Genomic DNA, 26,390 nt, shown 5'->3' with positions numbered 1-26,390 from the left:
CTCAGGGCTAATCAAGTGAGTTTAGTCGTTGGGAGAATGCTTGGCACACTGACAGGGTCCAAGTTCCGGCGTTTCAAGGGTCACCCGCGTAGAGACGGTTCGAAACTAGCCATCGATGACGACCGTCGCTCACCTGAAGACACTGAAGGTTCGGCAGCGTGGAACCGTTTGCGGGCCGCAACAAGAGTACTCTACGATTGGTGGCGGCCAACGACGCCGCGTTGTCGACTACCCCAGGATGGCGGTCGAATCACTTCAGGATCCTAAACAACCTCGAGCTTGGACCCAGGCTTCGATGCATCATCTGCTGCTCGATCGAGACGAACTCTTCTGTGCGTCGGCGGAGTCTCGAAGCTGCTTACGACTTCGGACGGACCACCATCCGTCCAATTCACCCGAGTCAGAGAATCTACACTAGCATCTGGCAGATCGCATCATGGTTCCAGAGGGCCTTTTTGCAACAGCGACGCCAAAGGGACCGAAGAAGCAGAATGGTGGGATCCTGAGACTTTGCATTGCACCAAGTCTAGATGCATTCCATGACGCCCATTATCTGCCAAGATGGCCCGACGACGTATACCGACCATACATTTTAGACGGACTTGCATTCGTAGAGAGGTGCTGAGACAAGCGGCGGCCACATGCCTCTCCGGCAGCGGGAATGCCGGCCTGAACAAAGACCCTCGGTCTCGGAGCGGTAAGGAGCCAGTAGCGGCAGACTCCAGAGACGGACGGCGAGCGGAAAAGGCGCGTGGCTGGCGCCATGACGCCAAATTTCACGCGCAGAAGGACTCGGACCTGCAAGCGATGAGGATTTTTTCTTCTCTTTCTCAAATTCTTTGAGTGGTCGCAGGAGAGTATCCACGGTTCCCACCATGAGTGGATTGTCCCATCGGAGTGGGCAAGACGCAAGACCACGACATCGACATGGTGTTAGCAGGTGGGTTTCGGACATGGATTCTGGTCGACCCTTGACATTCTGGGGTCCTTTTTCGGGTTCTTGAATATGCGGAGCTCCTACTTATGTAATGCGGGACGTTGACTGGGCGCAGAGATCGATGCGATGTTGACCTTTTGACAGTCATGCAACAGTGACCATTGGCTGGGAGGCATAGTAGTACGGGGCCAACTTCAAGCGTTGCCGTCCGGTGGGAAAAGGTTCAATCACTTTGGATTTCTCTTAAATCACCTTCGGCACATGTCTCGAGCGGACGGCTGAGTCTAGCAGCGGTCAAGAACGGGCGCCCGGGTCCGACTGTCGTCATGCAAACCAGCCCAGGTCCAGTTAGTCGTTTTGGAGACATCCACGATTCACAAGCTCCTCCAATCTCGAACGGTAAACCGGGGGCCGGAGGAGGAGCAGCAGCTGGCGCCAGAAGTGACTCCCGTGAGCCCGCCCCTCTCCGATCTATGCCGCAATTCTCCTCTCCCACGCCTCACCCTTGGCCTGGCATCTGGCAGCTTGGTTTGTACGGAGATCATGCCAGGATCTGGTGACGGATTCGGGTTCCTTCAGGCGCCTTAGCGAGAGTTCCCGACGCCCAGGTTCAGCCCATGGCGCCCAGCCCGGAGCATCCAGCCTTCTGCAGACTGCGTGTGTGCTGTACGACAGTTTGCCAGGCCCGCATCCCCCGAGTCGGATCTGCCCAATTGCCTGATATCTGAATCCTTGGATTATTACGGACACGCGAGCGCTGAGTCGTCGATGGACCTGCTGAGTCGCTGACGCCGACGACCACTTGCAGAAATCGCAGCCGTAAGGGGTACGGAATCCGCTCAATCCCCACCTGCTTTCGCTTGACCCTTGTGTTTATGTCAAGCGCGAACTCCATTTCAATGCGTTGGATGAGGCAGGAGACTACGGAGTAGCATGCACATGCCAGCCTCAGAAACAGGACAAGACAGCGCAATTCAAGGCACAGCATGCAGCGAAGAGGAGCAGCAGTGAGGAGTCCACGGCCAAGCGGCATATTTCGGGCGACTAACAGCCACTTCCATTATTTTGAAGCTGCTTGCTTGCGCCGCCGCTGACTCATTGGGGGTCGTTGCTGAGTTTGCGATGTTGTGTTTCGCGCGGGTTCGCTGAATTTGGCATCCAAGGAAACGAAGCAAGCGGATATGGCTGGTGGATTTGAGGTGTTGTTGTCTTGTTGTGTTGTCTTGCCGCCATTCGCTACGACGCTACAACAATGCAGCCGCCCGTGGGAAATCACCATGGCAATCCGACCGAGCATTGAGTGAATTTCACTTGTTGCTTTCTTCTCCGGCAATGCGGGTAAGGGTAGCATTGACAATCACATCGCCGGCGCCCACCTCGGTCACCAACCAATATGGAAAGATTCCTTCTGTGGTTTCTCTGCCTCCCGCTCCCACTGTCTCAGTCTCACTGTCAGCTCATCAGCCATGATCAGCCTTGTCTTCCGGATACTCCAGAAACAAACACGGGCACACCACCACCCTGAACTGGTAGACCAAGTTGGGAAAGGCATCCGGAGCAGCGGACTACCTAAAGAGTAATTTGAGGTTGTCCTGCAAAGAAAAGCTTCCTGCGCAGAGGCTCCTCCGGTTGGCTAGGCTTCCCCTGTAATAAGCTGCGCTGGGCGTATCATGCCATGGGTCGCCCAACCTCTCGCATCGGCGCGTCAGAACCGCACCACAATCGTAGCCATAACATCTCATACATATCCCTCGCGTGACCCGCCCGCGCGGACGGTTCTGCCCTCTTGTTTGGTGGTTCTGGCTTTCTTGCTTCTGCAGCGCCTACGCTTCCTTCTCCTACCCGTTTTCGTCACTTTTCTTGGTTACTCTTTCTTTGGTCCCAAGCAACCTTTCCTCTCTGGGTGCTACCGTCCTTTTTATGGACTTGTTGATGGAGACTGCCTGCATTAGGGCCAGCCAGTGCTACCTTACTTTGTCTCTTCCCCGTCGAAACCGCTTTTTTAAAACCCCCGTTGTCCCTCCCCCGGACACCATCTGACGGGTTCGGTTTGAGTCTGGTGGGAACTGAGATTCAAACTCCCTTTTTTTCAACACTACCAACCGAATGGCCATTGGCGCTACTCTCGCCTTTACAACTCTAGACGGACATGGCCGAGTCTGATCTCGTACGTCCTTCAACGTCGCATTCCGGCGCCTCGGGCTTTCAGAGGAGGTTTCTTCTTTCAAGCCCGGGGCGGCCTCGAACCGCAACTGGTCTCAACGATCCCAAATTCAACACCCCCTCGCCTGCTGGCTTGGCTGTCCGAGTCTGCATCAAGTTTCAGCCGTCTTTGGATCTTACCTACGAGAGACATTATCAATCATCATACGGATTCGAGCCGACGGATCAACTATGTCAAGCACTTATACGTCGCTTAACCCACTGCTCTCATGAGCTTCTCACCCGGAGAGATTCAACCGCCCTCGAGCGGACTATCCCACAGATTGGAGAAGGGAAGCCGCTCCGATTTGAGTTAACCTACCAGATCTACCGCGGAGGCCCGGAACCATGGGCTACGAAAACATTCAGTTCGTACCAGAAGTATCCCATGGATAAGCCATCTGCCATGGAGATCGCTCGTTCGACAGATCGCATTATCGGCTCCTTTATGAAGCTTCACGACAAGACTTTCAGATGGACGCATGGGAGGACACGTGAGCGATCTTCAAGCGAGCTGGAAATTCTCAAACCTTTGAGCAACCCGGTCTCCCTCCTCCACGTCCCCCAATCGCGTTTCATTGACGCTACCCAAGATTGGGAATTCGTCCCCGGCTACGAGATCACTCTGTCCTTCCGGAGTCGATGCAAGTCACGCAGGCAGAGAGAATGGCAACGTACCATCGCGCTGAAGAGCAAGCAGAGCTCCCCGCTGACCTTGTCCCATGGAGAAGATATGGCATGGGTTTTGTCAACAGCGATGCAACGTGCCTTGGATGCTAGGAAGATGGCGTTTGATAGGCATCACCGCCAATCCCGTGACAGATTTGATTTCCTGGATGAATCCCATCACTCTGAGCAAAACGCCGTTCACGTCGGATTCCAAATACGGAATCAACTTGGACTGGATCACAGGCACCTGCGCCGCGAGCTTGATAGCAACCTGCTCCTCTTCGAACACCCCGAAGGTCTCGACTGCGACCAGTTCTTGAACCAGCTTCAACATGCTTTTGAAGCGGTGCGGGATGATACTGACAAAGAACTGAATGAGATGGACGACCTCAGAGTCACGGTCTATGAGTTGTCCGGGCGCGGCTGGAAAACTGAAAAGCCATTTGCTGTCTGCCTCGACTCAACTGCCTGCTATTCTCGAAGAACGGTCAAAGCCATCTTGGACAGAGTGCAGACCGGCGTTGCGGATATCCTCGGAGGCAACGATATAAGTATCACTCTAATGGTTCACAAGCGTGGCCACCTGGTTTTGGACAAGACCCTCGTGGCCCGTTCGCCGTATTACGCGACGGGACAGCGCCAAGACGAAGATTTTGAGACTGTGAAGGAGAAATTCCTGTCGAAACTCAAAAGCCGAATCCAGTCCGACATTGCTTTGGTGGTGAAAGACACGTGCGCTCTCTACGACTTTGAGCCACAGAACATTCGCGTTGTTGAGCGGCCAGTTCCTGCAGCGAATGACCCTGCAGAGATGGAAGCTTTACCGTCTAGTAGCCCGCTCCCGATCCCGACGCCTAATGGGGCCGTGCCGGACTCTTTCGATGGCAGCTTCCCTGAGTCGTCCGAACCTTCGATCCTCGAAGATGAAACGCTTCAGAATAGCAGTGGGGTTGAAACGATGGCCGAAAGTGTCAATGACACCGTGGGGCCCTCGCAACAGCCTGAAACTCCAGCCAAAGCAATCGCTTTCAAAGATCAGCTCGACTGCAGCCGAAGCAGTCTGTCCTTCTCGATGACCGAAGACGGCGAAACTACATATCCATCCTCGTCGTCTACTCCAAGCCTTGCCGACGATAACATTGGCACGCCCCACGATAGCCTCTTGATCACGCCTACCTTTATGCGAACGCTCTCGGGATCCCCTCAACACTTTGACGCAGACCCAAACATTGCCGGTTCAGAAACCTCCGATAGCGATCTTGTCGACGATTCACTAGCAGGGCCGCCGACACCGACGATGCAGCGCTTCAACGGCCCACGACAGTTCAGCCTGCTGGGCAAAGGCAGTCGGTCTGTTTCCAGACAATCTCTGGTGTCAACCGACTCTGGTTCCGAACAGCGGTCACTGACCGATTCGGAACCGTCGCCTTCACTAGAATCAGAGGATGTGGCTGTCCAGGTCGAAGAAGTTGCTGAGTCGGAGCCCAAGGTCCAGTCTGCTGCCGCCTGTTTGCCGGTATCGCCTGCCGCAAAGGTCGACGAGCCATCTGAAGAGCCTGCTCTCGAGGGCTGGCTCGAATACTGCTGCGAACCAGTCGATGCCGACGAACAGTCGGTTGCGCCGGAGCCGGAAGCATTGCTTGAACCCGAGGTCCAAAAGGTCGAAGAGTCGAGAAGCCAACAGCCAGTGATCGTCGTCACCCCTGACGTACCACGGGCTAGGCCTTCTACCCCTCCCAGATCCTTTGAAGGCTTCTTGGAGTACTCTATCGAAACCATTGTCGAAGAAGACGAGGATGACTCTGATGCTGAGTTCCATGATGCAGACTCTACATCTGCCATGGCCGTCATGTCGAGTCCTTCAAGCTTTGCAACCGCAACGGAGACTGGACTGAACTCTCCCGTCAACTTCGACAATGGGCCACTGTCACCTCTCATTCTCGATTCTGCGACGGCGTCACCTAATCGGGTTGATTCAGCTTCGCCTTCGCTTGATCTCGAGAAGGGAGCTCTGCCACCAGCTGTTGAGGTGATGGAGTCAGGTTCTCTATTTAAGGATGTGACATCCACTCTGGCTTCGACTATCAAAGTCGATTCTTGTACGTCTTCCACTGACACGATCGAACCTACCACCGCCCTGCACATTCCCAAGGCAATCGAGCCCTTACTACCCAAAGCAACTGAGGATTCTCCTCCCGAAGTTGCCGAGGACCTTTCTGTTCCTCAAACACACGAGCCTGTTGTTCCCGACGTTCCTCCTACCCCCGAAGCCATTGAGCTGTCCGCGGTTCCCTTGGAACCTGCCGAGCCGACTCTTGATCCCTCCGAGCAGATTCACAGAGATTCACAACCTCCAGTCCTGACCGAGGCCCAGTCCGTCTCGGACGAAGCTCCTCGCACGCCGACATCGGACTCGGCGCCCTCGTTCAGCGACAAAGAGGAAGCCCGTGAACCATCTACCCCGCCGTTGATGACTGAAACTGAGGATTCGGACTACTCAGAACCTTCAGAGCCTACCGTACCATTCCCCGAATTCTCCACCGACGCGACCGTTCACGACGAAACCATGTCTCTCTCGCATTGGTCGCCACAGAGAAGATCTTACCACTTTGACGACTCAAGCGACAGCTACTTCGGTCACATACGCAAGATGTCGATCCCTCGGCCATTGTTTGCGCGTCCCAGCTCGAGTTACGCATCCCTCGGCGGATCATTCGGTCACAAGCGTCAATTTTCATCACCGACTGCAGGATTCTTCGGCCTCCAAGAGCCGCGCCGTCTCGACATCGGTCTCCGTGGTGCTTTGGTCGGTATCAGAGCCCTACAGAGTCAGGGGAAGCTAGAACGACGGCCATCACAAGTACTATTGACACTCGAGAATGATAGGGGGATGGTCCTCGTGCCTGGCAATAGTCGACGCAACAGCGAGAGCAGAGGAATTGGAGGTGCGGGAGTCTTGGGGCTGGGCAACGCTTTTGCGTTTTGAACTGGGTGCCGGGTCTAGGACAAGGATAAACGTCAGGAGGATCTTAAAACTATGATGATATTATGACCTGGGGGGAATTGGACGGCGGCAAGGAGGCTAGGTCCAGCGGCCAACCGGGCAGAAATCCGGTTGTTGGCATGAATTGGCGTTTGGTGTACTTTGTTTTGATACAGCGGTTTTCAACGCAAGCGCGCAAGCAATGCATGGCGGGCTGTTTTGCCTGATCAAAAGCGAACTCTACGTCGCTATGCTAGAATTAGGCATTCAAAAGCACGAAATCTAGAAACCAGTATGAACTACTTACTCTACCTGTTCGTTTGTGACAGATCTGGTATATGTACGCACTCATTGACACTGCTTGGACCAAGGTCAGCCTTGTCTGTTTCAGACCTCTGTATGACTTGAGTCGTTTGTCTGCCGAAGGTTGCGTTTACCGCCGTTGGGCGCGCTCGCCATACTGCCGCTTACCAACAGTTGGAAATGCAACAGGGCAAAACTCGAGGCTCGTGGCGAGGGTAGACAAACAAACTTGCATGGGACCGAAACCTCGAGTACCTTGAACGGTTGTCTCAGAGTCCATAAGTATGAGATCTCGACTTTTATCTCACAATGATACTGTTTAACAGGAATTGGTAGGTGCTGCAGTAGCGTGATTGTGTGATGTGCAATTTTGTGGAATTCGTCTACTCTTGCCTCTTTAGAGGCACAGAGGCGCAAGCGAGTCTCTTGGAGAACTATTTGTCTCTTCCGAGGCTGCTCTGAAGTTGGTGTCTTTCAATCTGTCTTACATGGTGTACCTCGAGCGCCTTACTAGACGATTCAAACTTGCTCGGCTCTATCCGTACACAACCACGCGGTATAGAAGTCCCATCTGCCGTGGTTTCCCATCGGTACTTGAATGCTTCGCTTTACGTACAGATCAATATAATTTCACAAGTCGTCCTTTCTTGGTCTGCGTTACACTGGATTTGGTTTGAGTTTGCTGCTGTAATTAATGTGACTAGGATCAAGGTTTGTGCTAAGACCAGAGACAATCTAATGCTGCGCCGTTCAGGGTCCATGTAGGTTCTAAAGTTGAGACCGCAATATTCATGGCTGAATGTTCTCCTGAATACACAAAGAAGAATAAACGTCTGCTACTCAGTTGAGTGATCTTCGTTTTCCACTTCACCTTTTCTCCCATCTTTCGCAATCGCCATCCTTCCGCGGCAGGTTTGTACGACCTTATCCCCCTCATTAAACCAACCGCGGGTCAAACGGAGCGCCCGCATAAAACCGCTTTCGGTCATATCGGCGTCGGCTCATGCTCATTCTCATACTCGTTTGAGTTGAGAACATTCTCACCTCGCAAACGGTATTCACCTCTCTCCTTCAGATCCGGCCTCAGTCATTTTCCTTCGCACCAACAATGGCTCGAAGAACCAAGAGCGCCGCCCGCAAGGCCCGGGAGAAGGTCGCAGCTGAGGAAGGAGGCGCCAAGCTGCAGAACGTGGAGAAGATGATGGGTGAACTCAGTATCAAGAAGGAGGATGAGAATGAGGGTGAGGAGAATGGCAACAATGCAGGAGAAGGAGGCGCCGATCTTTACGATATTGAGGAGATGATGATACAGTTGAACATCAAGAGGGAGGAGGATGTCGACGGCAGCAGCAGCCACGACGGCCAGGACCAGAAGAGTGATGATGCGGTTTTGGATTGCGTTGAGCTGAAGGAGGCGTTGGATGACCTCAAGAGCCCCAATGAGGAGAAGAAGGCGAACGGCGAGAACAGCGCGCCAAAGATGAACAGGAAGCTGACCGAGAAGGAGCAGGCGAAGGTTCAGACGAACCTCGTCGCGCGCTGGGAGGAGTACTTTGGCAAGAGAGAGCTGGCCGACTGGCAGCGTCTCTGCGGTGATCTGGGTCTGGATGCGGATCTGCCCACCAAGACCCAATGCCGAAAGGTAAGTCGCCCCTAAATACCACTGCGGGATGCATCGGCGGCTGACGAGGTGAACCTCGCATGCATAAAGGCCCTGAAGACGGTCCACGTCAGCATCAAGCAGTTCCTCAGTGTCGAGAACCGACCCAGCGAGGTTGAGTTCTTCAAGAATCCCTCTCAGCTTGGAAGGTATTGCCGCAAGAACCGCATGTTCATGTCCAGCAAGGAGCTTCCCAAGGGCGATCCGCTCCGCTCCCTACGACGCAAGATGAGATTTTGATGCTGAAATGAGAGATGAGTGAAAGGGCGACATGACGAGAGCGCAGAGGATAGACCGTTTTGATGCAGGAAGATGGAATTAAGACAGGCCCTCACGCCAGATGATAAACCTCAATACACAAACATGCCAACCGATTTCTTTTTTTGATACCCTTCCTAACTCCTAATCTCCCACATTCTAATCTTGCCCGTATCATTACCGACCGCGAGGAGCTCGCTGCTCCGCCCAAACGCAACACTCGTGATCCTGCCCAGGGGCGTCTGTTCCGTGGGCCAGTTCCTGTAGACGGTGCAGCTGGGGAGGTGAACCAGTCGCAGCGCGTCCTTGGACTCTGTGCTGCCGAATGCCATCAGCTGGCCGTCGGGGGAGAAGGTCAACACCGTGATGGGCGTGACGAGCTGCTCAAATGTGCGTGTCGGCTCGGGGCGCTGCTCGATGTCGACATCGCCGGCCTTGGACGACGTCTTGACGAGCGTGTGGCGATCGTAAATGTTGGTTATGCCGCTGCTGGAGCCGACGGCGACCCACCTATCGTCACCCAGAAGTTCGGGCCCCTGATGGCCGCCCAGCGCGATGACGATGCCGCCCACGCAGCCATCGTCGTGCCACACGGCCAGGAACCGCTTCTCGGCCACGCTGTACTCGCCGACGGAGCCGTCCCTGCCGAGGATCGACATGCCCTCACCGTTGCTCCACCACACGAAGTCGGCGATGCCGTGCCGGCTGTCCAGCCTGGCGGCCGCGATCCACTGCCTCGACTCGGTGCTGACGATGTTGATGATGCCGCCGCCCTTGCGCGTCGACGCCACGAGGCCCATGTAACGCCCGCAAGGGCTGAGCTTGAAGCGCTCCATGGTCTTATGCTCGAGCCTATGGCCCTGTATCTGCGACGTCTTTTGCACGTTGCCCGTCTGCAGGTCCCAACTGTGGAAGAACTTGCGCCGGCCGGCGAAGAAGATTTGGTCGCCCGACGGGTAAAGGAACTCTGCGCGGCGGACGTCGACGCCCTTGGCCTGCACCGAAGTGAGCATCGGGTTCGGCGTCGGGTGGGCCGTCGGGTTGAGGTGGTGCAGGTAGAGCACGGAGGAGACGCTCGAGGAGAGGAGGACGGGGTATCGCGGGTGGAAGGAGAGGTTGTTGACGGCGGCCTTGTGGGTGTCGGGGATCTCGCGCGTGCGCTGGATGTCAATGACCTCGGGCCGGAGGCGGGCTTTGCCGCCGTTGGCGGCGCCTTTGCCGGCGAGGCGGTGGACGTCGCGCATGAACTTCTCGAGGGGCGCCGCGGAGAGGTCTGTATCGCTGCCTTCTTCGTCGGAGCTGATGGAGGAGTCGGAGGCGGCGGCCGAGGAGCGTCTCCTCCTCTTTGCGGGCCTTCCCTCGGACGACGGCTCTTGCGCCCACTTTGGCAGGGGGTTCAGGCGGACGAACTGCTGTCTCAGTCTTCTGCTGTACTCTGCGCCGCTGACCATGTCCTCGGCCTCGGTGATACGCAGCTTTCGTAACCTCGTCGCGGTCGCCAGGGAAACGGTCAATCGCTCGTCATCGCTGTCCTCCCACGCGGGCGCATTCTCATGAACGGCCGCTGCCTCTTGCTTGCCGCTCGCCTTTGCGCCGCCCTTTGCCGCGGGGACTCCGGTGTCGAGGAAGAAGAGATCGTGGTCGGCGACTTCCTCTAGTGTGGGCTCATCGTCTGGCTTGGTGAGCTGGAGTTTCTTTTCTCTTTCGAGTCGTTCGATATCGCCGAGCACATCGTTGCGGAAGAGCTGTTCGCGGAAATCGGCCTTGCCTCCCAGGACCAGCTTCTCGAGCTCCTCTTCATCAGAATCCTTTTCGTCGAACACGGGCTTCGGTTTGCGTTGGCGGGGGACTTCCTCCTCGAGTTCTGATTCCTCGGAGGAGGTGACCTCTTCCTCTTCGGAGAACTTCTCAAACGGTTGCTCTTTTGCCATTGTCGTCGGTCGGTGGTGATTTTCTTGTCTCGTTTGGTCGTGGGCGCACCAGCGGATCGAGGTGGGAATGGACGAGCGGCTTGCAGAGGACGTCCAGAATTTTTTTAATGGAGCTTTCAGCCTTGTATGTGCATGGAGAGTCTGATTGGTGTTCTTGGAGACGCTAAAACATAGATCAACCAATGGAACTGGAACGATGATCAGGCTCGATTGCGGGGCATCTAAAACCCCTCCAAAGCGAGACTCAGACTGGCAAAAGGGTGACAAAATAGGTAAGATGCTGGTCGACACTAGACTACGATGCCTACTTGCCTGCTTATTGTTGCTGACTTTCTTATTCTTTTCATCTTGATTTTCAAGTTTCTACTATCTTCATTATTTTGACTATCTTTATTTTCTATGTATTCATTATTAAGAAGAAGAATAAAAGAGCTAGGTATTGGGATACCTATAGAGCGGCAAACGATTATGTCACTTATTTGACCGGCAGTTTGCCATCTTCGTGTCCAAAGAAATCATTTTGTTTCTTGTCTTGTAGCTAATCCTCTGCATCTTGTGCCAATTTCATCTTCTTTGCACGCCTCGCTTTTTTGTCCTCGTTCCTAGCCGCCCTCTCCTCCTCCCGCTTGCGCTTCTATACCGCAAAGCCTTAGTCGACATTAAGAAAGACTTTCTCTAAAGCCGTAATATCTCCTACTTCCTTATTATCCTTCTCCTCGTCTTCCTCTACAAAGGAGTCCACCGAGCTCGCATCCAGTATCTCGACGGAATCATTCTCATCGTCCTCATACTCCTAGTACTCCTCATCATCGCCCTCATCCTCATCATCGCTAATCTCTATAAACAAGATTTGGTTATCGTCATCGTCTTACTCACGTACCAAAAGGGTATAGCTCTTTTGGTTCCCAAGCTGATTCCCTGCATCAGCAAGTTCCTCTGCCGTATAATCTTCCCCTGACGCAAGACTTGACAAACTGTTGCCGTCATCGGTCATGGCATCGCTGCCAGGCGACGAGCAGACCTCCGTGCCCGTACTCTGATCGTCCTCTTCGTCACCGTCCTCGTATTCGACACCAGGGGAGCCGCTATCAGTGTCCTCCTTGTAATCGACCCTCGGAAGGGCAGCTTCTATCGAAGCACGATGAAGCCATCAGACTCCATATCAAGGTGCCTATCGATGGTCGAATAGAGGTCGACAACGTGGCTTAGGCAGCTGTACTCTTTTCCATCGCCCTTGTTGACCGGGCCCGTGATGAACCCACGGTCGACAGTGTCTGTGTGCGCCATTATAGGATGATTGTAGTGTTTATGTAGTAACTGTATATATACCGAGCTGGGTTCGTGGCAATTTTGTCCCGCGAAGCAGAAAGCTATAAGAAGGCAAAGGGTTTTCTTGCCTCATCCTATTCCACAATTCAATGACAGGCCAGTGTCTTGTAATAGTATATGACTTATTGTGCTGTTACCCTCGACCTCCCCGATGACGAAGACAAAGACGCACTCGAGGAGGCCTGTTTTCTTGATCCCGACGAGAATAAGAGATCGGACTACGAAGTCGGTATCCCTGAGTATATCTCTAGTCCTATTCCTGATGCTATTATCATCGCCAAGACTATCATTTTCCTTCGTTTCCTATTTATTCCGTTGATAATATAGCTTAAGAAGCCGAGAAAGGAGATTGTGAAAGAGGCAACAAGAGAGGCAACAAGAGAGATAGTAAGAGAGATAGTAAGAGAGATAGTAAGAGAGATAGTAAGAGAGATAGTAAGAGAGATAGTAAGAGAGATATAAAGAGAGATAGTAAGAGAGATAGTAAGAGAGGTAATGAGTGAGGTAGTAATGATAAGAAGGGATTGAGGTATATATCGGCTAATGGACTATTTTACTAAGCTTAGGGCTATGTCTGATCTAATGCTAAGAGATGGATCATTCATATACCCTCGGCGGGTCTCGTGTGTCAACCAACTATCACTGGATGAGAACATCCACACTTCCCCGATAGTCTAGTGGTGAGGATATCTGCTTGTCATTGAAAATTCAACGATTCCGCAGGGGACCGGGGTTCAATTCCCCGTCGAGGAGTATTCTTTTGCCCAGGCTCATTATTTTTTAAGTTATCGTGAAGAAAGGGTGGTTTTTGTGAAGTTTTTGTCATGGTTATGAGTCGTGAGAGTGAGTATCGTGGGATCGCGAAACTCACCTGCGCTAAGCCACAGGCAGCGTGGCGCGGTGGGGTTCCAGTCTGGACCTTCCTTGTAAGTAAGGTAAGCACCACTGTAGTTCGGAGGGCGTGCACCTCGGCTCTGGGTACTTGGCAGGGCGTCTTCTCATATCGCCGTATTCCGCTGCTCTTAGAAGCTAGACGTTCATCTTATATGTTGAGCACCCAGCGAGCCCAATTCAGTCCTGTTTAGCTTTCAGTAGCATTCTCGACTTTCATATCTTTATACGACAAGCTTTGGCGGCTAGTCTCGCTATCCAAGGAGCAAAACATTGATCAGTTCATCCACATCTAGACAACCAAGCAACCAGGGGCACGGCACATCGCCGTCGACTATCAAACATGATTGTCCCACGCTCATCTTGCCGCTTGGCGAGACAAGCTCTCTCGCAGCTGCAGCTGTCACGCCAAACTGTTGGGGCCAACGCAGTACGTCGTCACATGAGCGCCGCCGCATACCAAGCAGGCGGACTGAAGAATCTCCTGCGTGTTTCTGAAGAGGTTGCCGATGCCGTTGCCACAAATAAGCCGGTTGTGGCTTTGGAGTCTACAATCTACACACACGGTGCGCTGGGCAATGATCTCGGTCTGGAAGACATCGTCCGTCAGGGCGGCGGTGTTCCTGCTGTGTGTGGTATCCTGAACGGCGAGCCTATCGTTGGAATGACGGAGGCTGAGGTTGCCTACATGGTCGATTCTGGCACAGCGGGCAAGGTGTCGAGGAGAGATGTTGCACACCTTGTCGGACTGGTAAGTCTCGCTAGATAGCACTGCGCTGTCATTCATGTTGGTTCATTTACATACGTCTTCTGCACATGTTCCATGCCTCAGTTCTAACACATTACAGGGAATCACTGGAAAGAAGGTGCACGGCGGCACCACCATTGCCGGAACCATGCTACTCTCAAGACTCGCCGGCATCCGCGTCTTCGGCACCGGCGGTCTAGGCGGCGTTCACCGCGGCGGCGAGAACTCCCTCGACGTCTCCGCAGACCTCACGGAGCTCGGCCGCACGCGCGTGGCCGTCGTGAGCTCAGGCTGCAAGGGTTTCCTCGACATCCCGCGCACGCTCGAGTTCCTCGAGACGCACGGCGCCTTCGTCGCGACTTTCGCCGACGGCCGAACCGGCAACGTCGATTTCCCCGCCTTTTGGGCCCGCGAGAGCGGCACGAAGAGCCCCGCGGTCGTTCAGACCGAGCGCGAGGCCGCCGCCATGATCTTGGCGCAGGAGAGCCTGGGCATCGAGTCCGGCATGCTCTTCGCCAACCCGATCCCTGAGGAGTACGGCATCCCCCGCGCGGAGATGGACGCCGTCATTGAGACGGCGGTCACGGAGGCCATTGAGAAGGGCTTCACGGGCGCCAAGAACACGCCCTACGTCCTGGGCAGGATCAGGCAGCTGACGGAGGAGCGGAGCACGCTGGCCAACAAGGCATTGGTGAGGTCCAACGTGGCGCGGGCTACCAAGATTTCGGTGGAGCTCTCGAAACTGCTGAACGAGGGCGTTTCGAAATCGTAAGTTTTCGATTTCGTTGTATATAGCTCAGCCGGGGACTCGGACTCTGACTGCGTAGATAGTACTTCGAGCACGCATGTCTCTGGTTATGATATTGCCCCTAAACCTGCAGTTAAAGTGGAAGAGCCCAAGTCCAGCAAGGCCGATGTTCTTGTGGCGGGCTCTGTGGCGATCGACCTGAGCTGCGACTATCATCCCCTCGGTGACAAGAAGGAGGTCGCGCCTCATATGCAAACCTCAAACCCTGCTTGTATCAACCAGTCCATCGGCGGCGTCGGTCACAATGTCGCTCTGGCTGCTCACAGAGTAAGCAAAGACACAACAGTACGCCTATGTAGCTTGATCGGTGACGATGTGTAAGCCCCCCCCGCTCCCTTATATCTACAATTCCACGCCTAACAAAGTGAAAAGCGCCGGCGCAACCGTCCTATCCTCCCTCAAAGCCTCGGGCCTCGAGACAACCTACATTCGCCAGCTCACATCCGAGTATCACGTGGCGAACCGCACGGCGCAGTACGTCGCCGTCAACGACGCCGAAAAGAACCTCGTCATGGCCATGGCCGACATGGGCATCTTTGCCAACCACTCCTTCCCGGACTACTGGAAGTCCGCCGTCGCGGGCGCCAAGCCGGCGTGGCTCGTCGTCGACGGCAACTGGAGCCCCAAGGACGTCCGGGCGTGGATCGACGCCGGCCGCGAGCAAGGGTGCAAGGTCGCCTTTGAGCCCGTCTCGACGGCCAAGTCCATCGGTCTCTTCCCCAAGGAACACCCGCACCTCGGCGTCTTTCCCAGCCCCGGCATCGACATTGCGTCGCCCAACAATTTTGAGCTCAACGCCATGTATAGCGCGGCCAAGGAGAATGGGTTCTTTGATACGCCCGAGTGGTTCGAGGTCATTGACGCCTTCAACATGCGCGGTGCGCGGGATCGCTTCGTGGCTCTTACGTCCAAGGAGATGACTGACGCAGGCATCCCGGTACAGACGGTCCACCTCTTGCCGTACATCCCTACCCTAGTCACGAAGCTGGGGTCCAAGGGTGTTCTCCTGACTACGATCCTGGGCAAGAACGATTCCAGACTCAAGGACAGAAACGAGGAGAAGTGGCTGCTTACGAGAGGATACGTCGATCATCCCACCGTCGGCGGCGTCTACATGCGCCTGTTCCCGCCTGCTGAGAAGGTCGCCCTCGACGAGATTGTGTCTGTAAATGGCGTTGGGGATACGTTCTTGGGAGTTCTGATTGCTGGCCTGTCCAAGGGGGGCAAGGTGGAGGACTTGGTTGATGTCGCGCAAAAGGCGGCGGTCATGACGCTCAAGAGCCACGAGAGCGTGAGCCCGGACTTGGAAAGGCTGGACGGGGCCCTGAAGGCTTCGGTGAGGAGCTGAGCGCACCATGAAGTTACCCATGTAGAATAGAAAAGTTCGCGGCGTTTAGTGAGACTTGACTTTGGATCTGCTTCATGTATACCGTACGTGTTGCGTGCTCTTGTGATGATATGCCAGCAGAGGCAAACTTGACTATCGAACAGCTGGGTTATAGGAGTCGAACCATATGCCTGAGAAAAACCAGCGTCCCGGTTTGTTCATACTAATCAACCACTCAGCTAGATGGCCTCGGCGGCTTTGAACCTCGTCGAGGGGTGCTCCTTCCCTCAAATCTGTAACCTATATACCCTTTACTCTGCTCATCTCGTGGTATTGTAAGTCTGGGGTAAGTCAGGGGTCGACGATAAGATCGGAAGGCAGTCAAGGACGGCGTGGTGAGCTACTGTTTTAGGGCAGCTATAAAGGCCCCCGATACCTGGCTGCTAAGAACGCTCGCTTCAAGCCCTTAGTTCTCGGGGTTTGGGTCTGGTCGAACTGCATGTGAGAGTGGTGCTGCTGCCTTCATATCGACGTTCTTTCTTAGTAATATCGTTCATTCTTTATGTTAAACAAATTCTTTCATCGCGTCAATCATCCCTCAAACAGCCAGCCCCCTTCGGCCCACGTATTCGGATTTGAATACCTTCACCAGCGTGAAACGAGAGGCGAAACTGGCTACACATAAATATATCTTTCACCCCTGAGCTATGGAAAACAAAGAAGTCATGGTTCTTATACCAGCCTAAGGAAGTGAGAGTGCTGTCACCAAGGAAATTTGAAGACTGTGTTTCTTACTATAGCTGAACACTTGATCGTATTCTGAGGAAAGAATTCTAAAACGAGTTTCAGCTACTGAGAGTGAAAGCTCATACTTGCCCCCAACTCTCGAGCTGGCAGATAAGTACCTAGCAGCAAACATGGTTGTCAAAGTCGGCAGCGTTTAATGTCCCGGTATCAAAACAGGTAGACAGAAACGAACAGTAAGAACGGGAAGCTGGTTCTCACGTGGAGAATCGAGATTCATTTCAAATTTTCACCTGATGAGAGAAGAGAGAGAAGAGCCCTGATCCGGCTATGAAACTCATGAACGCATCATATCGGGACGGGGTTGTTTGAGCTGGTAGCATTGATATCCAGCCATGGAAGTGAAGTAGTCTGTGAAAGAGAGTGATGACAACACGGCGTCTAGATCTCTTGACTATCTAGATCTATGTGAGATTTGCCCTGCACAGTCTCACAGCAAGAGATGTTCAGTGCTAGCAAAGGTGAATAAGTCTCAAACCATTGTTGCGCCCAAAGCAAACGGCGAAACTACATCCTCAAATACCAAGCCCTCATTGAAAGGGGCCTTTGTCAGTCAGAGGCAACAATACAATGCCAGCAACAAATAAAAAGAGATGAAGGATAGCCTTGGCTGTGGAGAGAAAATGTGCGTGGACTCTTTACTGTACTTTTGCTTGTTGACATAGACGGCACAATCTATAACACAGGACATGAGAGAGCATTTGAATCAGCATTGCTCAGTATAGGATACTGACAAGACTTTGTTTGTCTGATGATCCAGGTCAAATAATTAAAACCCGTTTTCATTCGCAATCCCAACCTAACACCGAAATTTTTGTTATCTTACAAAGTACAACTTGATGTGCCCGATGATTATGCAATGCCCATGTTGTATGAAGCATGCCCCCGGTAGAGCGTCATTCTCGGCGCCCATGGCCAGTTGCACGAGTCAAAAGTTCCTCAATAACAGCCAATGGTTCTATCCATCCTTGACCTCTGTTTTACGACGTTCCAAGCGATGGGAGTAGTTCTTGTCCTAATAATTCAGCTCTCCGCCGCCGCCGCCAGCGACATGGTCGAGATCCTCGTAGCTCTTGAGACTACGTCCCTGAGTGGCCTCCCGTGGGCCGACAGCCGCTCCACCGCCGGCAGCACCGTCTCCCCACTTGCCGGCGCCACCGCGGCCTCCTCCCCCCTCATACCACCGTCCCAACGGGGATTCGGGCGTCGGTCATAGGGACCGCTTCGGTAGTTTCCACGGCTACCGCTCATACCTCCACGGCGAATGGGACCGGGGCCACCGCGGTCATCGCCGCCAGCGTTCCATCCGGACTGCATACCGGGATGTCCGCCACCGACGAACGGCGGGAACCCGCCGGGTGGCATGGGAATCCAGGGATGGGCATCATGCCATTCATAGTGAAATTCTGCAGGTTGAATCCACGAGGGGTTCCAGTTGCAGAAGAGCCATTGGCAGGAGGGAAGTGACCGTTGGAATTAGCATCCGTCCTTGATGGAGCAATGTGAGATGGGTCCATGACATAGGCATTGATAAGATGGAACTGCAGAGTTGGTTAGCAGCTGGCATAGAGTAGCTGGGAAGGGTGACTTGCCTCTTGCTCAATGGTCTCGAGCCATTCGTTGTGGCGCTTCTCGACGTGCTTGCGCCAGAAATGCTCTTCCTTGAACAACTTGGCACACTCGGGAACCTTGCATCTCCACTTGTGCTCGTCCTCCTGCTTGACGTATTTCAGCAGCTCGTCACTGACGGCATCCTCAACGGGGCGGCCTCCAAGCTTGCGCAGGTCTGCCGTTTCGGGCTCAAGAATTTGCATAATCTTGTCCTCGAAGGTCTTGACCCAGTTGTAGGCGCGAAGCAGCTGTTGTTCTGCCTTGCCGGTAGAACCGCGGAACTTCTTGTCCTCGGTCGCTTCGCCTTCCTCCTCGATCTCGCTGCGCTTCTTGCCAGGGAATGGCTCTCCATTGGCACTAGCGCGCGCAACGGCCTTGGCGGAAGTGCTTAGGGTGGTCCTCGGGCGACGTAGGTGACCACCGGGGCACTTGCGAGTGAGCTCGTGGATTGAATCGCTCTCAAAGACACAGAAGAAGCAAAAGTTGTAGACGCGTCTGAGATACTCAATCATGAGATCCAGCTGCTTCTTCTTGACCAGGAGGTCTTCGTCGTCAACGTCGTCCTCCTCGACAGCACCCTCATCCTCGTCATCATCAATGGCACCATCCTCTCCGTCTTCCATGCCGTCATCGACGTCGAGGTCACGCTCCTTCTTGGCCTTCTTCTTGGGTGCAGTGACTGCGGGCTGAAGGCGGCCGCTATTCTTAAGATCGTCGACACGTTCCTCAATCTTCAAGACGGCGTTGAAGTCAGAACCGAAGTCTTCCTCAAACTTGTTAACGAGTCGTTGAACCAGGCCCAAGTCCTTCTCGACCCGCTCGGGAGCAGAGAAGAGATCCCAGAGGGCCTTCTTTCTAGGGTGGCTAGGCGGGTTGTGCACACCGACGTGGCAGACGAAATCGCCCCTAACTTCGTCCTTGACAGTCTTGCCGTTGACGGCATCAAGGGCCTTTTCGGCAGTCGACACAACTGCCGGTGACTTCAAAGGCATATCGCCATCCTCATCCTTGGGGTCGACACGGTCAACGACTGCGGGGGCAACTTCTGATGAAGGGTGAAGCATAACCCAACCAATGCGATGATACCGCTTGCTGGGATTGGGATCTGACAGAGAAAGCCACTTGAAGCCGCCCTCTTCTTCGCCGAGATGCTCCTTGCAGAAAGTCTCTAGGTTTTGTCTGCTGACATGGGGCGCAATGGTCTTGATGAGAAGGGTGGGCTGGTACAGGTTCTCGTCTCTGATGTCACCGCCGTTGGCTGGTACGAGGTCTCCCACGCCCAGGATCTCGTTGGCGGCAGTTGCTTCGCCTTCCTCCTTCTCTACGAGGCCTCCCAGGCCATTAGTCTCGCTCTTGGGAATTCCCTCCAGCGAAAACTCGTCGAAGGTTCCGGACTCAAGATCTTGCTCCCATTGGCTGTAAGCACCACGGCGGAATTCATTAAGCTGGGCTCTGAAACCGTCACGAATTTCAGGGACGTAGCGCTCGCGGAACCACTGCTCCTTCTTGTGCTCGCCGACAAAAGTGCGAGCCATCTTTGCTTGAAGTTCTTCCTTGTAGGCGTCATACGCGACCTGAATCTTGGCCTTCTCCTTTTCGCGCTCTTCTTGTGCTTCACGTGTGCCTCGGGCACGTTCGGGTTCACGGCGACGACCGGTGCGTTGGCGTTCCTTCTCCTCCTTGATCTTTTCGTTCATCCTCCACCATTCGCCAAAGTATGAGAAGCCGACTTGGTATGGGAGCTTGACGGGATCCGCAAGGGGGTTGACCGTCATCGGTGCAGAGGCGCTGCTGTCCTGTCCAGGGACGTAGCGATCAATGTTGGCTGGCGGTGACTGGATTCTCCTCTCCCGGCGATCATCACGATCTCTGCCACCAGCATAGTCGTCGCGACCGCGGCCCCTTGGCTCGTATCGGTCGATAGCAGCTGGGGATCGTGAACGACGTCTGTCACGGTGCTGACGCTCATGGCCTGAAATATTTGTAAGTAAATGACCATTGAACCTTTGCAAGTGTAAGGTTCAGTATCGTGGGAGAAGCCTCGGCAAGGAACGACCGGAACCATTGGATGGGATAATCAGAGACCCTACGCACCAGGCGATCTACCACGGTAGAATGTGTCAGCTCGCTCCTCCTTGACTCGCGTGTCGTCGCGACTGCTCCACGTCCTGTCGCCCGGCGAGCGCGCGGAGTCTCGGTGTGAAGAGTAGGAGTCCATCGTGGATATGTCGCGCTGAGTCTAGTGTGTGGGACAGCGAATAACGTCTTTATTGAGTTCAATTGACCTCTTCAGCCAGATTAAGTATCGCGTCGGCGTCGGGTAACTGCGTGGTTGCTGCTCATATGATTTCGTTTCGCTTGCTCGATCGAAGGAAGGAAGAAGGAGGAAGCCTGTTGATTGGCAACATGATTGCGGTTAGAGAAATCATTCTGCAGGCGGAATACGGGATGGCTTCTGAGGGAAACGGAAGAAGAGATAGAGAAAGAATTGAGAATTCGGGACGGAAGTAGCAGTAAAAAGTGGTGCAGCTGCCAGAGGGCAAAGATGAGTTGAAAACCGACTCGTCACTCTAACGATGACGGTGCAAACGGAAGAAGAAGAAGAAGAAGAAGAAGAAGAAAGACGGAATGCCAAATGAGGCCTGCTGAGAATGATTGACAAACGAGGATGGTTGGACAGGGAGTTGGGCGGGAGTAAGAATGGATGGTCTGGGAGACGGACAACAGGAATAATGGGAATTGAATTGAGGTGATGGATGGACAATAGGTTGCGGATGAGTAAAGATAATGCAGAAAGAAAGGGAAGAACGAACTATTCCGATGGCGAGGGCGTATGCCTCGACGATAAGACGCGTGATGTTGTCGTGATCCAAAAGGTAGAGGGTTTTGGGATGCACGAAGGAGAGGTTGAAGATGGGAAGGCTGACCCGACTCCGTACTCAAAGGGCGACGAGACGACGGGAGCGAGACACGAACAAAGGGTCGGCTGGAGAGATCCACCTTGAGCGAAACGGGCTTAGTGTTTCCTTCGGAGGATCCTCGGTAGCGTCGGCACTCTTAACTGCATACGTCTTTGTTTTGCATATGCACTTGCCGATTACGAGTCGTTGATTGACCTGCACCTTTTCTGTAAAAGGAAGTCTCTTGTGATGGATGAGATGGTGGAGTCAATTGAGCCCAAGAAGACTCTTTCCAAGTTGGATATGCCTTCTCTACACGATGCGTCCCGGGTACCTGGCAAGCGCAGTAGTTGTCAGTACCTTCCTCGAAAGCTGCTAAGGCCGTCGCAGCTGCCCCCAGCCGTGACAGGCGGGTCAATGTCCAGTGGAATTCAATTGCTGGAGAGCTGCAGAACAACGGCGGCCGATCCCCAGCGATCTCCAGAGCTTCACCCCTGTAGCGGCAGAAGCATGTCCATCTGAGGAACGGGGGTCCCCATCTGTCAAACTGCCACCTCAGCTGAGATAAATGAGCAGACAGACAACGTGACAATTTCAACGTGTTGACCCAATCGTCTTTCAAGAATTGACAAGCACCACATGCACCATTTGATTCGTAAGTACGTATGTCTGTCTTGCACTTTCCCGTTCGTCAACATCCAAATTCGATAGTAGAAGTCGCCAGATTGGGGTGGTTCCTGACAGGAGACTTTCACTACATTGCGTCATAGCTCTCCTGTAAGAGGATAGCTTTCTCGCATGTCGGACTGGGACCCGCCCCGAGGTAGCTTCTCATCATCCGCATCGCATGTTCCAGACGAACCGTTGCATTTTACTTATAAACACACCACTCGCAATTATCGCAGTCGCGGCGACTAAAACCTTTCTTACACTTCTAGACAATTTCCACAGACGACACAATTGAAATCGGCCACAATGACAACTTTCATCCCGGCCCTGACCTTACCCCACCAGGTCTTCGAGAATGCTGCCGCCTCGATCCTGCTTCCCATAGCTCTCGGCACGGCCGTCGGCTTCTCTTCGCGACGTATATTTCCCCTTCAAAATACCTCAAGGCCCTCATGAAATAACGATACTAACAAAGCTCGTGTAGCCAAGGATACTAAGAAGACCTACGCCGCCATCAAGAACCCTCCTGGCCGCCCTCCTGCGTGGGTCTTTGGCCCAGCATGGACTCTCCTCTACGGGTAAGCCTTCAACCCAGTTCACGGTGACGCCTTTCTCTGATATCTAACAATCCCCCCTCCAGACTAATGGGCTACTCCGCCTACCGCGCCTTCCACACAGGCCTCTCCCCAACCTCCACCCTCTCCCAAATCGCCGACACAAAACACGGCGCGACCCTCTACACGATCCAGCTCGGCCTCAACCTCATCTGGATGCCTCTCTTCTTCCTCCTCAAGCGCCCCATCGCCGCCACCGTCGACATCCTCGCCCTCCTCGGCATAAACTCCTACCTCGCCTACCTCTGGGGCTCCGTCGACGCCGTCGCCGGCGCTTGCCTCGTCCCCTACCTCGGCTGGCTCTCCTTCGCGACCTACCTCTGCGCCGGGGCAGGCTACCTCAACGACTGGGACCTCAAGGGCGCCGAGGCGCGGTACGAGGCCGAACAGGCCGCCAAGGCTGGGAAGAAGCAGTAGTGTTGCGATTGTTACCGCTGTCGTGCGGGAATTTGTGACTCGTGCAACGGTGCAGAGAAGGGAGACGACGAGGAGGAGTGGACTTGGTGGGCGTATCTGCGTACTATGGCGTTCTAATTGGTATTGGCTGGCCTGTTCCTTGCGTTGAGCGTTTATTAGGAAAGAAAATTCGAAACTTAGACGTAACAAAAAAACGATTGCTCGACGTGTCAATTGAAAACCGTTAAGGAGGTAGACGATATCGGACTGATTTCTCAAGATGAAAGGCATACAGATGTCACAGATCATAGCAGTACGGGAACTTACATAAACCTGGAATACGGACGTGAGTCTCAGTAGTGGTCGAATAAAGCGAACTGATATACTTATCCTTTACTTTGTTCATCACAGTCAACAAGTTGCAAATTGTGTGCGGTAACTTGGTCGAACAAGAAGAATAGGCTTCAAAGAGGAAGCGTCGGACGAAGGATGGCAACATATAAAATGGTACAGCCTCTGAATCAAGGTGTATAAAAGACTCAATAATCTACGCTTGCGTCTCTTCCCAGCTTTTGGTAAAAATCCACATCCATCTAGCCAGGCCAATGTCGCCCAAAGTGTATGCACATGTATAAGTGTATATACTGTTTCCGGAATCGTATCCCCTTTTACGCCTTCTAAATGCCAAATTGTATCAAGCCACCTCCCCGTCTTCCAACCAACACAGCAGCCACAACCACCCAAGTCTAGGGATATCTCAAAAGGGTTTCGATACGTGTAAAGGGAAAAAAGGACCTCTATTGCAGAGGGAAATGTCGCTTGAGGCCGTCAAAAACAATGAAAATGAAGGCCGAGCTGGGCGCTGAGCGAAGGCACGTAATGCCGCAGCCCCGGTACAGGCCCCTCAGGCCGTGTTGCCGCCACAAGGCCGCGCCTTCCTGCCAGAATGACCGGTTCAGCGCTGCGTCGCCGATAGCTGCCGTCTGCATGCGCGACTTGATCGTGTCGGCCGGGAAGAAGAGAAAGTTGTATGAAACACCGCCCGAGGCGCCCGCCAGCGCCTGTTGCCACAGCGGCAGTGGCTTTCCAACCAAGGCGTCCCTCTCTCCTTGCGTCTTGGCCGACCTGGCGTTGAGCACGTTGAACATCTTCGTCACCGTCTCCTTGCTGCCGAACCACGCGGCGCAGCCGCCCGACTCGCGGATCAGAGTACCCATCTGTCCATGCCAGAAGCCCCTGATGCCTTGGTGGCGGTAGATATCTCGGACGACAGACAGCGGGCGCAGCTGCTGTGGTGCCCCCGAGCCGTCGGCGCCGGCGGGGGCCTGGATCTTGCACTTGACGAGTTCGACGGGCGTCAGGACGTATGAAGTAAAGAAGCCGGAGAAGGCACCGGTGAACCACAAGGCTGAGAGCGACAGCTCCTGGCCTTGAGGCGTCCAGCCCGACTGGTATACGGCGGCGCGACCGATTCGTTCGAAGAAGAACAGACTGCTGTTCTCGAGCGCGGCTCCGACGAGCGGTGCGCTGATACCGCGGTATAGGCCACGAAAGCCTTCGGCTTGAAAGGACTGGCGGAAACAGTCGATCGGGCCCTTGTAGCGGAGGGGCTGGTTGTCGGGTTGGGATTGGAGGCGGACCTTGACCGTGTCGAAGGGGTACTCGATGTATTTTCCGACAACGCCGGCGACCTGGCGGTAATTGGCTCGTCAGCGAAATTCGCTCAAAGCTTCATTCGTAAGCGGGCAACTTACTGATCCGTAGACAATGTCCTCCATGGCCTCCAGAGCCGCGGTACGGCTCTTCTTCAGCGACACGGGTGCGTCATGGTGGGGAATCTCCATCGCTACTGCGGCCGAGTCCATTGTGATGGTAATTGCGAGGTGCGATGGCTAGCTAATAGCTACCTGAGCTATTTGGAGGTTGTCAAAGGTATGCGTAAGGTCGGACGAAAGGTCGAGCACCCTCCGGTTATCCCTCAAGGGTCGGTGTGGCGAGGGGAGGGTTTTATTGTGCGTTTGCGCGAGTTGGTCGCTCGTCGAAAAAAGTACCAGCCAGGATACCGCGCAGCTCAACAGCTTTTTGGTTTGCGGCTGTGAAACTTCGAGACCACCAAGTACACCAAAGAACAAAAAAAGAAGCAAGTTTGCTCAAAAAAGGAGCAAGTGTAGGACGTCTGGTTGAATAGAAGGCTATTCAGCACTGTCCTCACTGCTCCCCCTCGTGCTGAGTTGAATCAGGGAGGTGGGATGACCGTACAGGAAGACGGAGTACGGACGGGTACCGCGGGGCAAAAGCGAATGTAGCTGGGCAGTGTCCACGAGTGTGTCACCCAGGAAGCGCGCAACGCCTAAGAACTTTTTTTTTTGGGGGGTGGGTAGTATTCGATCAGAAAAATACCCACCGATACCGGGGAGGGATTAGGTCAGTTTCCAAGTTGGGGAGTCTTTGCACCAAGCTTGCGACCAATTCGAAGGGCTTGTTTGTGTCAGTGTCGATCTCGTTGGGTGAAATAATTCTCGCAACCTCGAAAAGCCCGCGCGCTAGAGAGAAAGAGAGAGAGGGAGTGCGAGAGGGAGGCAGCCCAGAGACTCAGAGCTTAGAAGAGGGGAAAGAGAGAGGGAATTAACGACGCGGTTATCAAAACGGCCAGCTCATGACTTGAAGAGGCGCATGGCATGGGGTTTATACTAGAACTACCATGTGAAAGAAACGGTGAAGAGCGGGCGCGCAGTAGGAAGGAAGCGCGGAATTGCAAGTTGCTGGTGGAGTTTTGGGCGGCACCAGCAAGGCAAGGTCAGCATGGGAGGAGGTACATTCCCATCTTCCATAATTGAGGTAACTTGGATGTACCTACCTTGAGCCAAGTGATCTTGGGTCGGGTTGCAGAAAATTCTCTTATTCTCTTTCCCTTTCCCGCTTCTGAATAAGGTAAGGTACCCTACCTGGCTCTTGACATCGGGCACTACTTTCTGCGTCTTGTAATGGGACACTAGGCGCACTTTCCAAGCCTAGAACATCCCTGGGGGTCCTGACATCAGACCGAGGGAGGAGCATTGCGTAAAAGTGCTCTTCTTGGTGGGGTTAACTCTGAAATGCCCTGTCACTCTGGTCGGCGGGAGCTAGGCAGTCGGGTGAGTTCTTGGAAACCCCGAACCGATGAGGGCGGGTGCTGAATCCTTCCCCGCTGTCGGTGTCAGGCACAGCAAGGAGCCCCGCCATCTGGGCAGGAACCGGGATGTATATACTTTACTACATCTGAGAAGAAAGGTAATACTTGAGGTAACCAATCTGTTGAAACAGACATCCAACAAAAAAACATGAATTTTTGGGGATCAAATAAGATCTTA

General features: G+C 53.9%; 7 protein-coding genes and 1 non-coding gene across 8 annotated transcripts; 5 read left to right on the top strand and 3 right to left on the bottom strand.

Moving 5' to 3' along the window:
- Positions 1-3,086: 3,086 nt before the first annotated feature.
- On the top strand, positions 3,087-7,442 carry N0V96_002219 (uncharacterized protein; the record flags this gene model as incomplete). The annotated part of the gene is made up of 2 exons (XM_065756467.1): positions 3,087-6,668; positions 7,431-7,442. The coding sequence occupies 2 exons, from the start codon at positions 3,087-3,089 to the stop codon at positions 7,440-7,442; spliced, it is 3,594 nt and encodes a 1,197-aa protein (XP_065614836.1).
- Positions 7,443-7,582: 140 nt separating this feature from the next.
- On the top strand, positions 7,583-8,994 carry N0V96_002218 (uncharacterized protein; the record flags this gene model as incomplete). Its single annotated transcript, XM_053187745.2, has 4 exons — positions 7,583-7,587; positions 7,849-7,855; positions 8,170-8,736; positions 8,806-8,994. The coding sequence occupies 4 exons, from the start codon at positions 7,583-7,585 to the stop codon at positions 8,992-8,994; spliced, it is 768 nt and encodes a 255-aa protein (XP_053055249.2).
- Positions 8,995-9,149: 155 nt separating this feature from the next.
- Positions 9,150-10,943, bottom strand: UTP18 (U3 snoRNP protein; the record flags this gene model as incomplete). The annotated part of the gene is made up of 1 exon (XM_053187746.1): positions 9,150-10,943. One exon carries the CDS (start codon positions 10,941-10,943, stop codon positions 9,150-9,152), a length of 1,794 nt encoding a protein of 597 aa, XP_053055250.1.
- A 1,992-nt stretch (positions 10,944-12,935) lies between these two features.
- N0V96_002216 lies at positions 12,936-13,025 on the top strand. The gene has a single exon. It is a non-coding gene; the product is annotated as a tRNA-Asp (tRNA).
- A 580-nt stretch (positions 13,026-13,605) lies between these two features.
- Positions 13,606-16,067, top strand: N0V96_002215 (uncharacterized protein; the record flags this gene model as incomplete). The annotated part of the gene is made up of 4 exons (XM_053187748.2): positions 13,606-13,914; positions 14,012-14,679; positions 14,743-15,036; positions 15,092-16,067. The coding sequence occupies 4 exons, from the start codon at positions 13,606-13,608 to the stop codon at positions 16,065-16,067; spliced, it is 2,247 nt and encodes a 748-aa protein (XP_053055252.1).
- Positions 16,068-17,873: 1,806 nt separating this feature from the next.
- N0V96_002214 (uncharacterized protein) lies at positions 17,874-20,679 on the bottom strand (the record flags this gene model as incomplete). Its single annotated transcript, XM_065756466.1, has 4 exons — positions 17,874-18,256; positions 18,319-18,391; positions 18,443-20,433; positions 20,556-20,679. 4 exons carry the CDS (start codon positions 20,677-20,679, stop codon positions 17,874-17,876), a joined length of 2,571 nt encoding a protein of 856 aa, XP_065614835.1.
- Positions 20,680-22,336: 1,657 nt separating this feature from the next.
- N0V96_002213 (uncharacterized protein) lies at positions 22,337-23,061 on the top strand (the record flags this gene model as incomplete). The annotated part of the gene is made up of 3 exons (XM_053187751.1): positions 22,337-22,448; positions 22,515-22,608; positions 22,671-23,061. 3 exons carry the CDS (start codon positions 22,337-22,339, stop codon positions 23,059-23,061), a joined length of 597 nt encoding a protein of 198 aa, XP_053055255.1.
- A 776-nt stretch (positions 23,062-23,837) lies between these two features.
- ORT1 (mitochondrial ornithine carrier protein) lies at positions 23,838-24,905 on the bottom strand (the record flags this gene model as incomplete). Its single annotated transcript, XM_053187752.2, has 2 exons — positions 23,838-24,731; positions 24,795-24,905. The coding sequence occupies 2 exons, from the start codon at positions 24,903-24,905 to the stop codon at positions 23,838-23,840; spliced, it is 1,005 nt and encodes a 334-aa protein (XP_053055256.1).
- Between the last annotated feature and the right edge of the window lie 1,485 nt (positions 24,906-26,390).

The sequence above is a fragment of the Colletotrichum fioriniae genome (assembly GCF_027942845.1).
Source record: "Colletotrichum fioriniae strain IMI 355084 chromosome Unknown scaffold_2, whole genome shotgun sequence".
NCBI classification, from domain to species: Eukaryota; Fungi; Ascomycota; class Sordariomycetes; order Glomerellales; family Glomerellaceae; genus Colletotrichum; species Colletotrichum fioriniae.
This window is presented reverse-complemented; position numbering and strand designations above follow the sequence as displayed.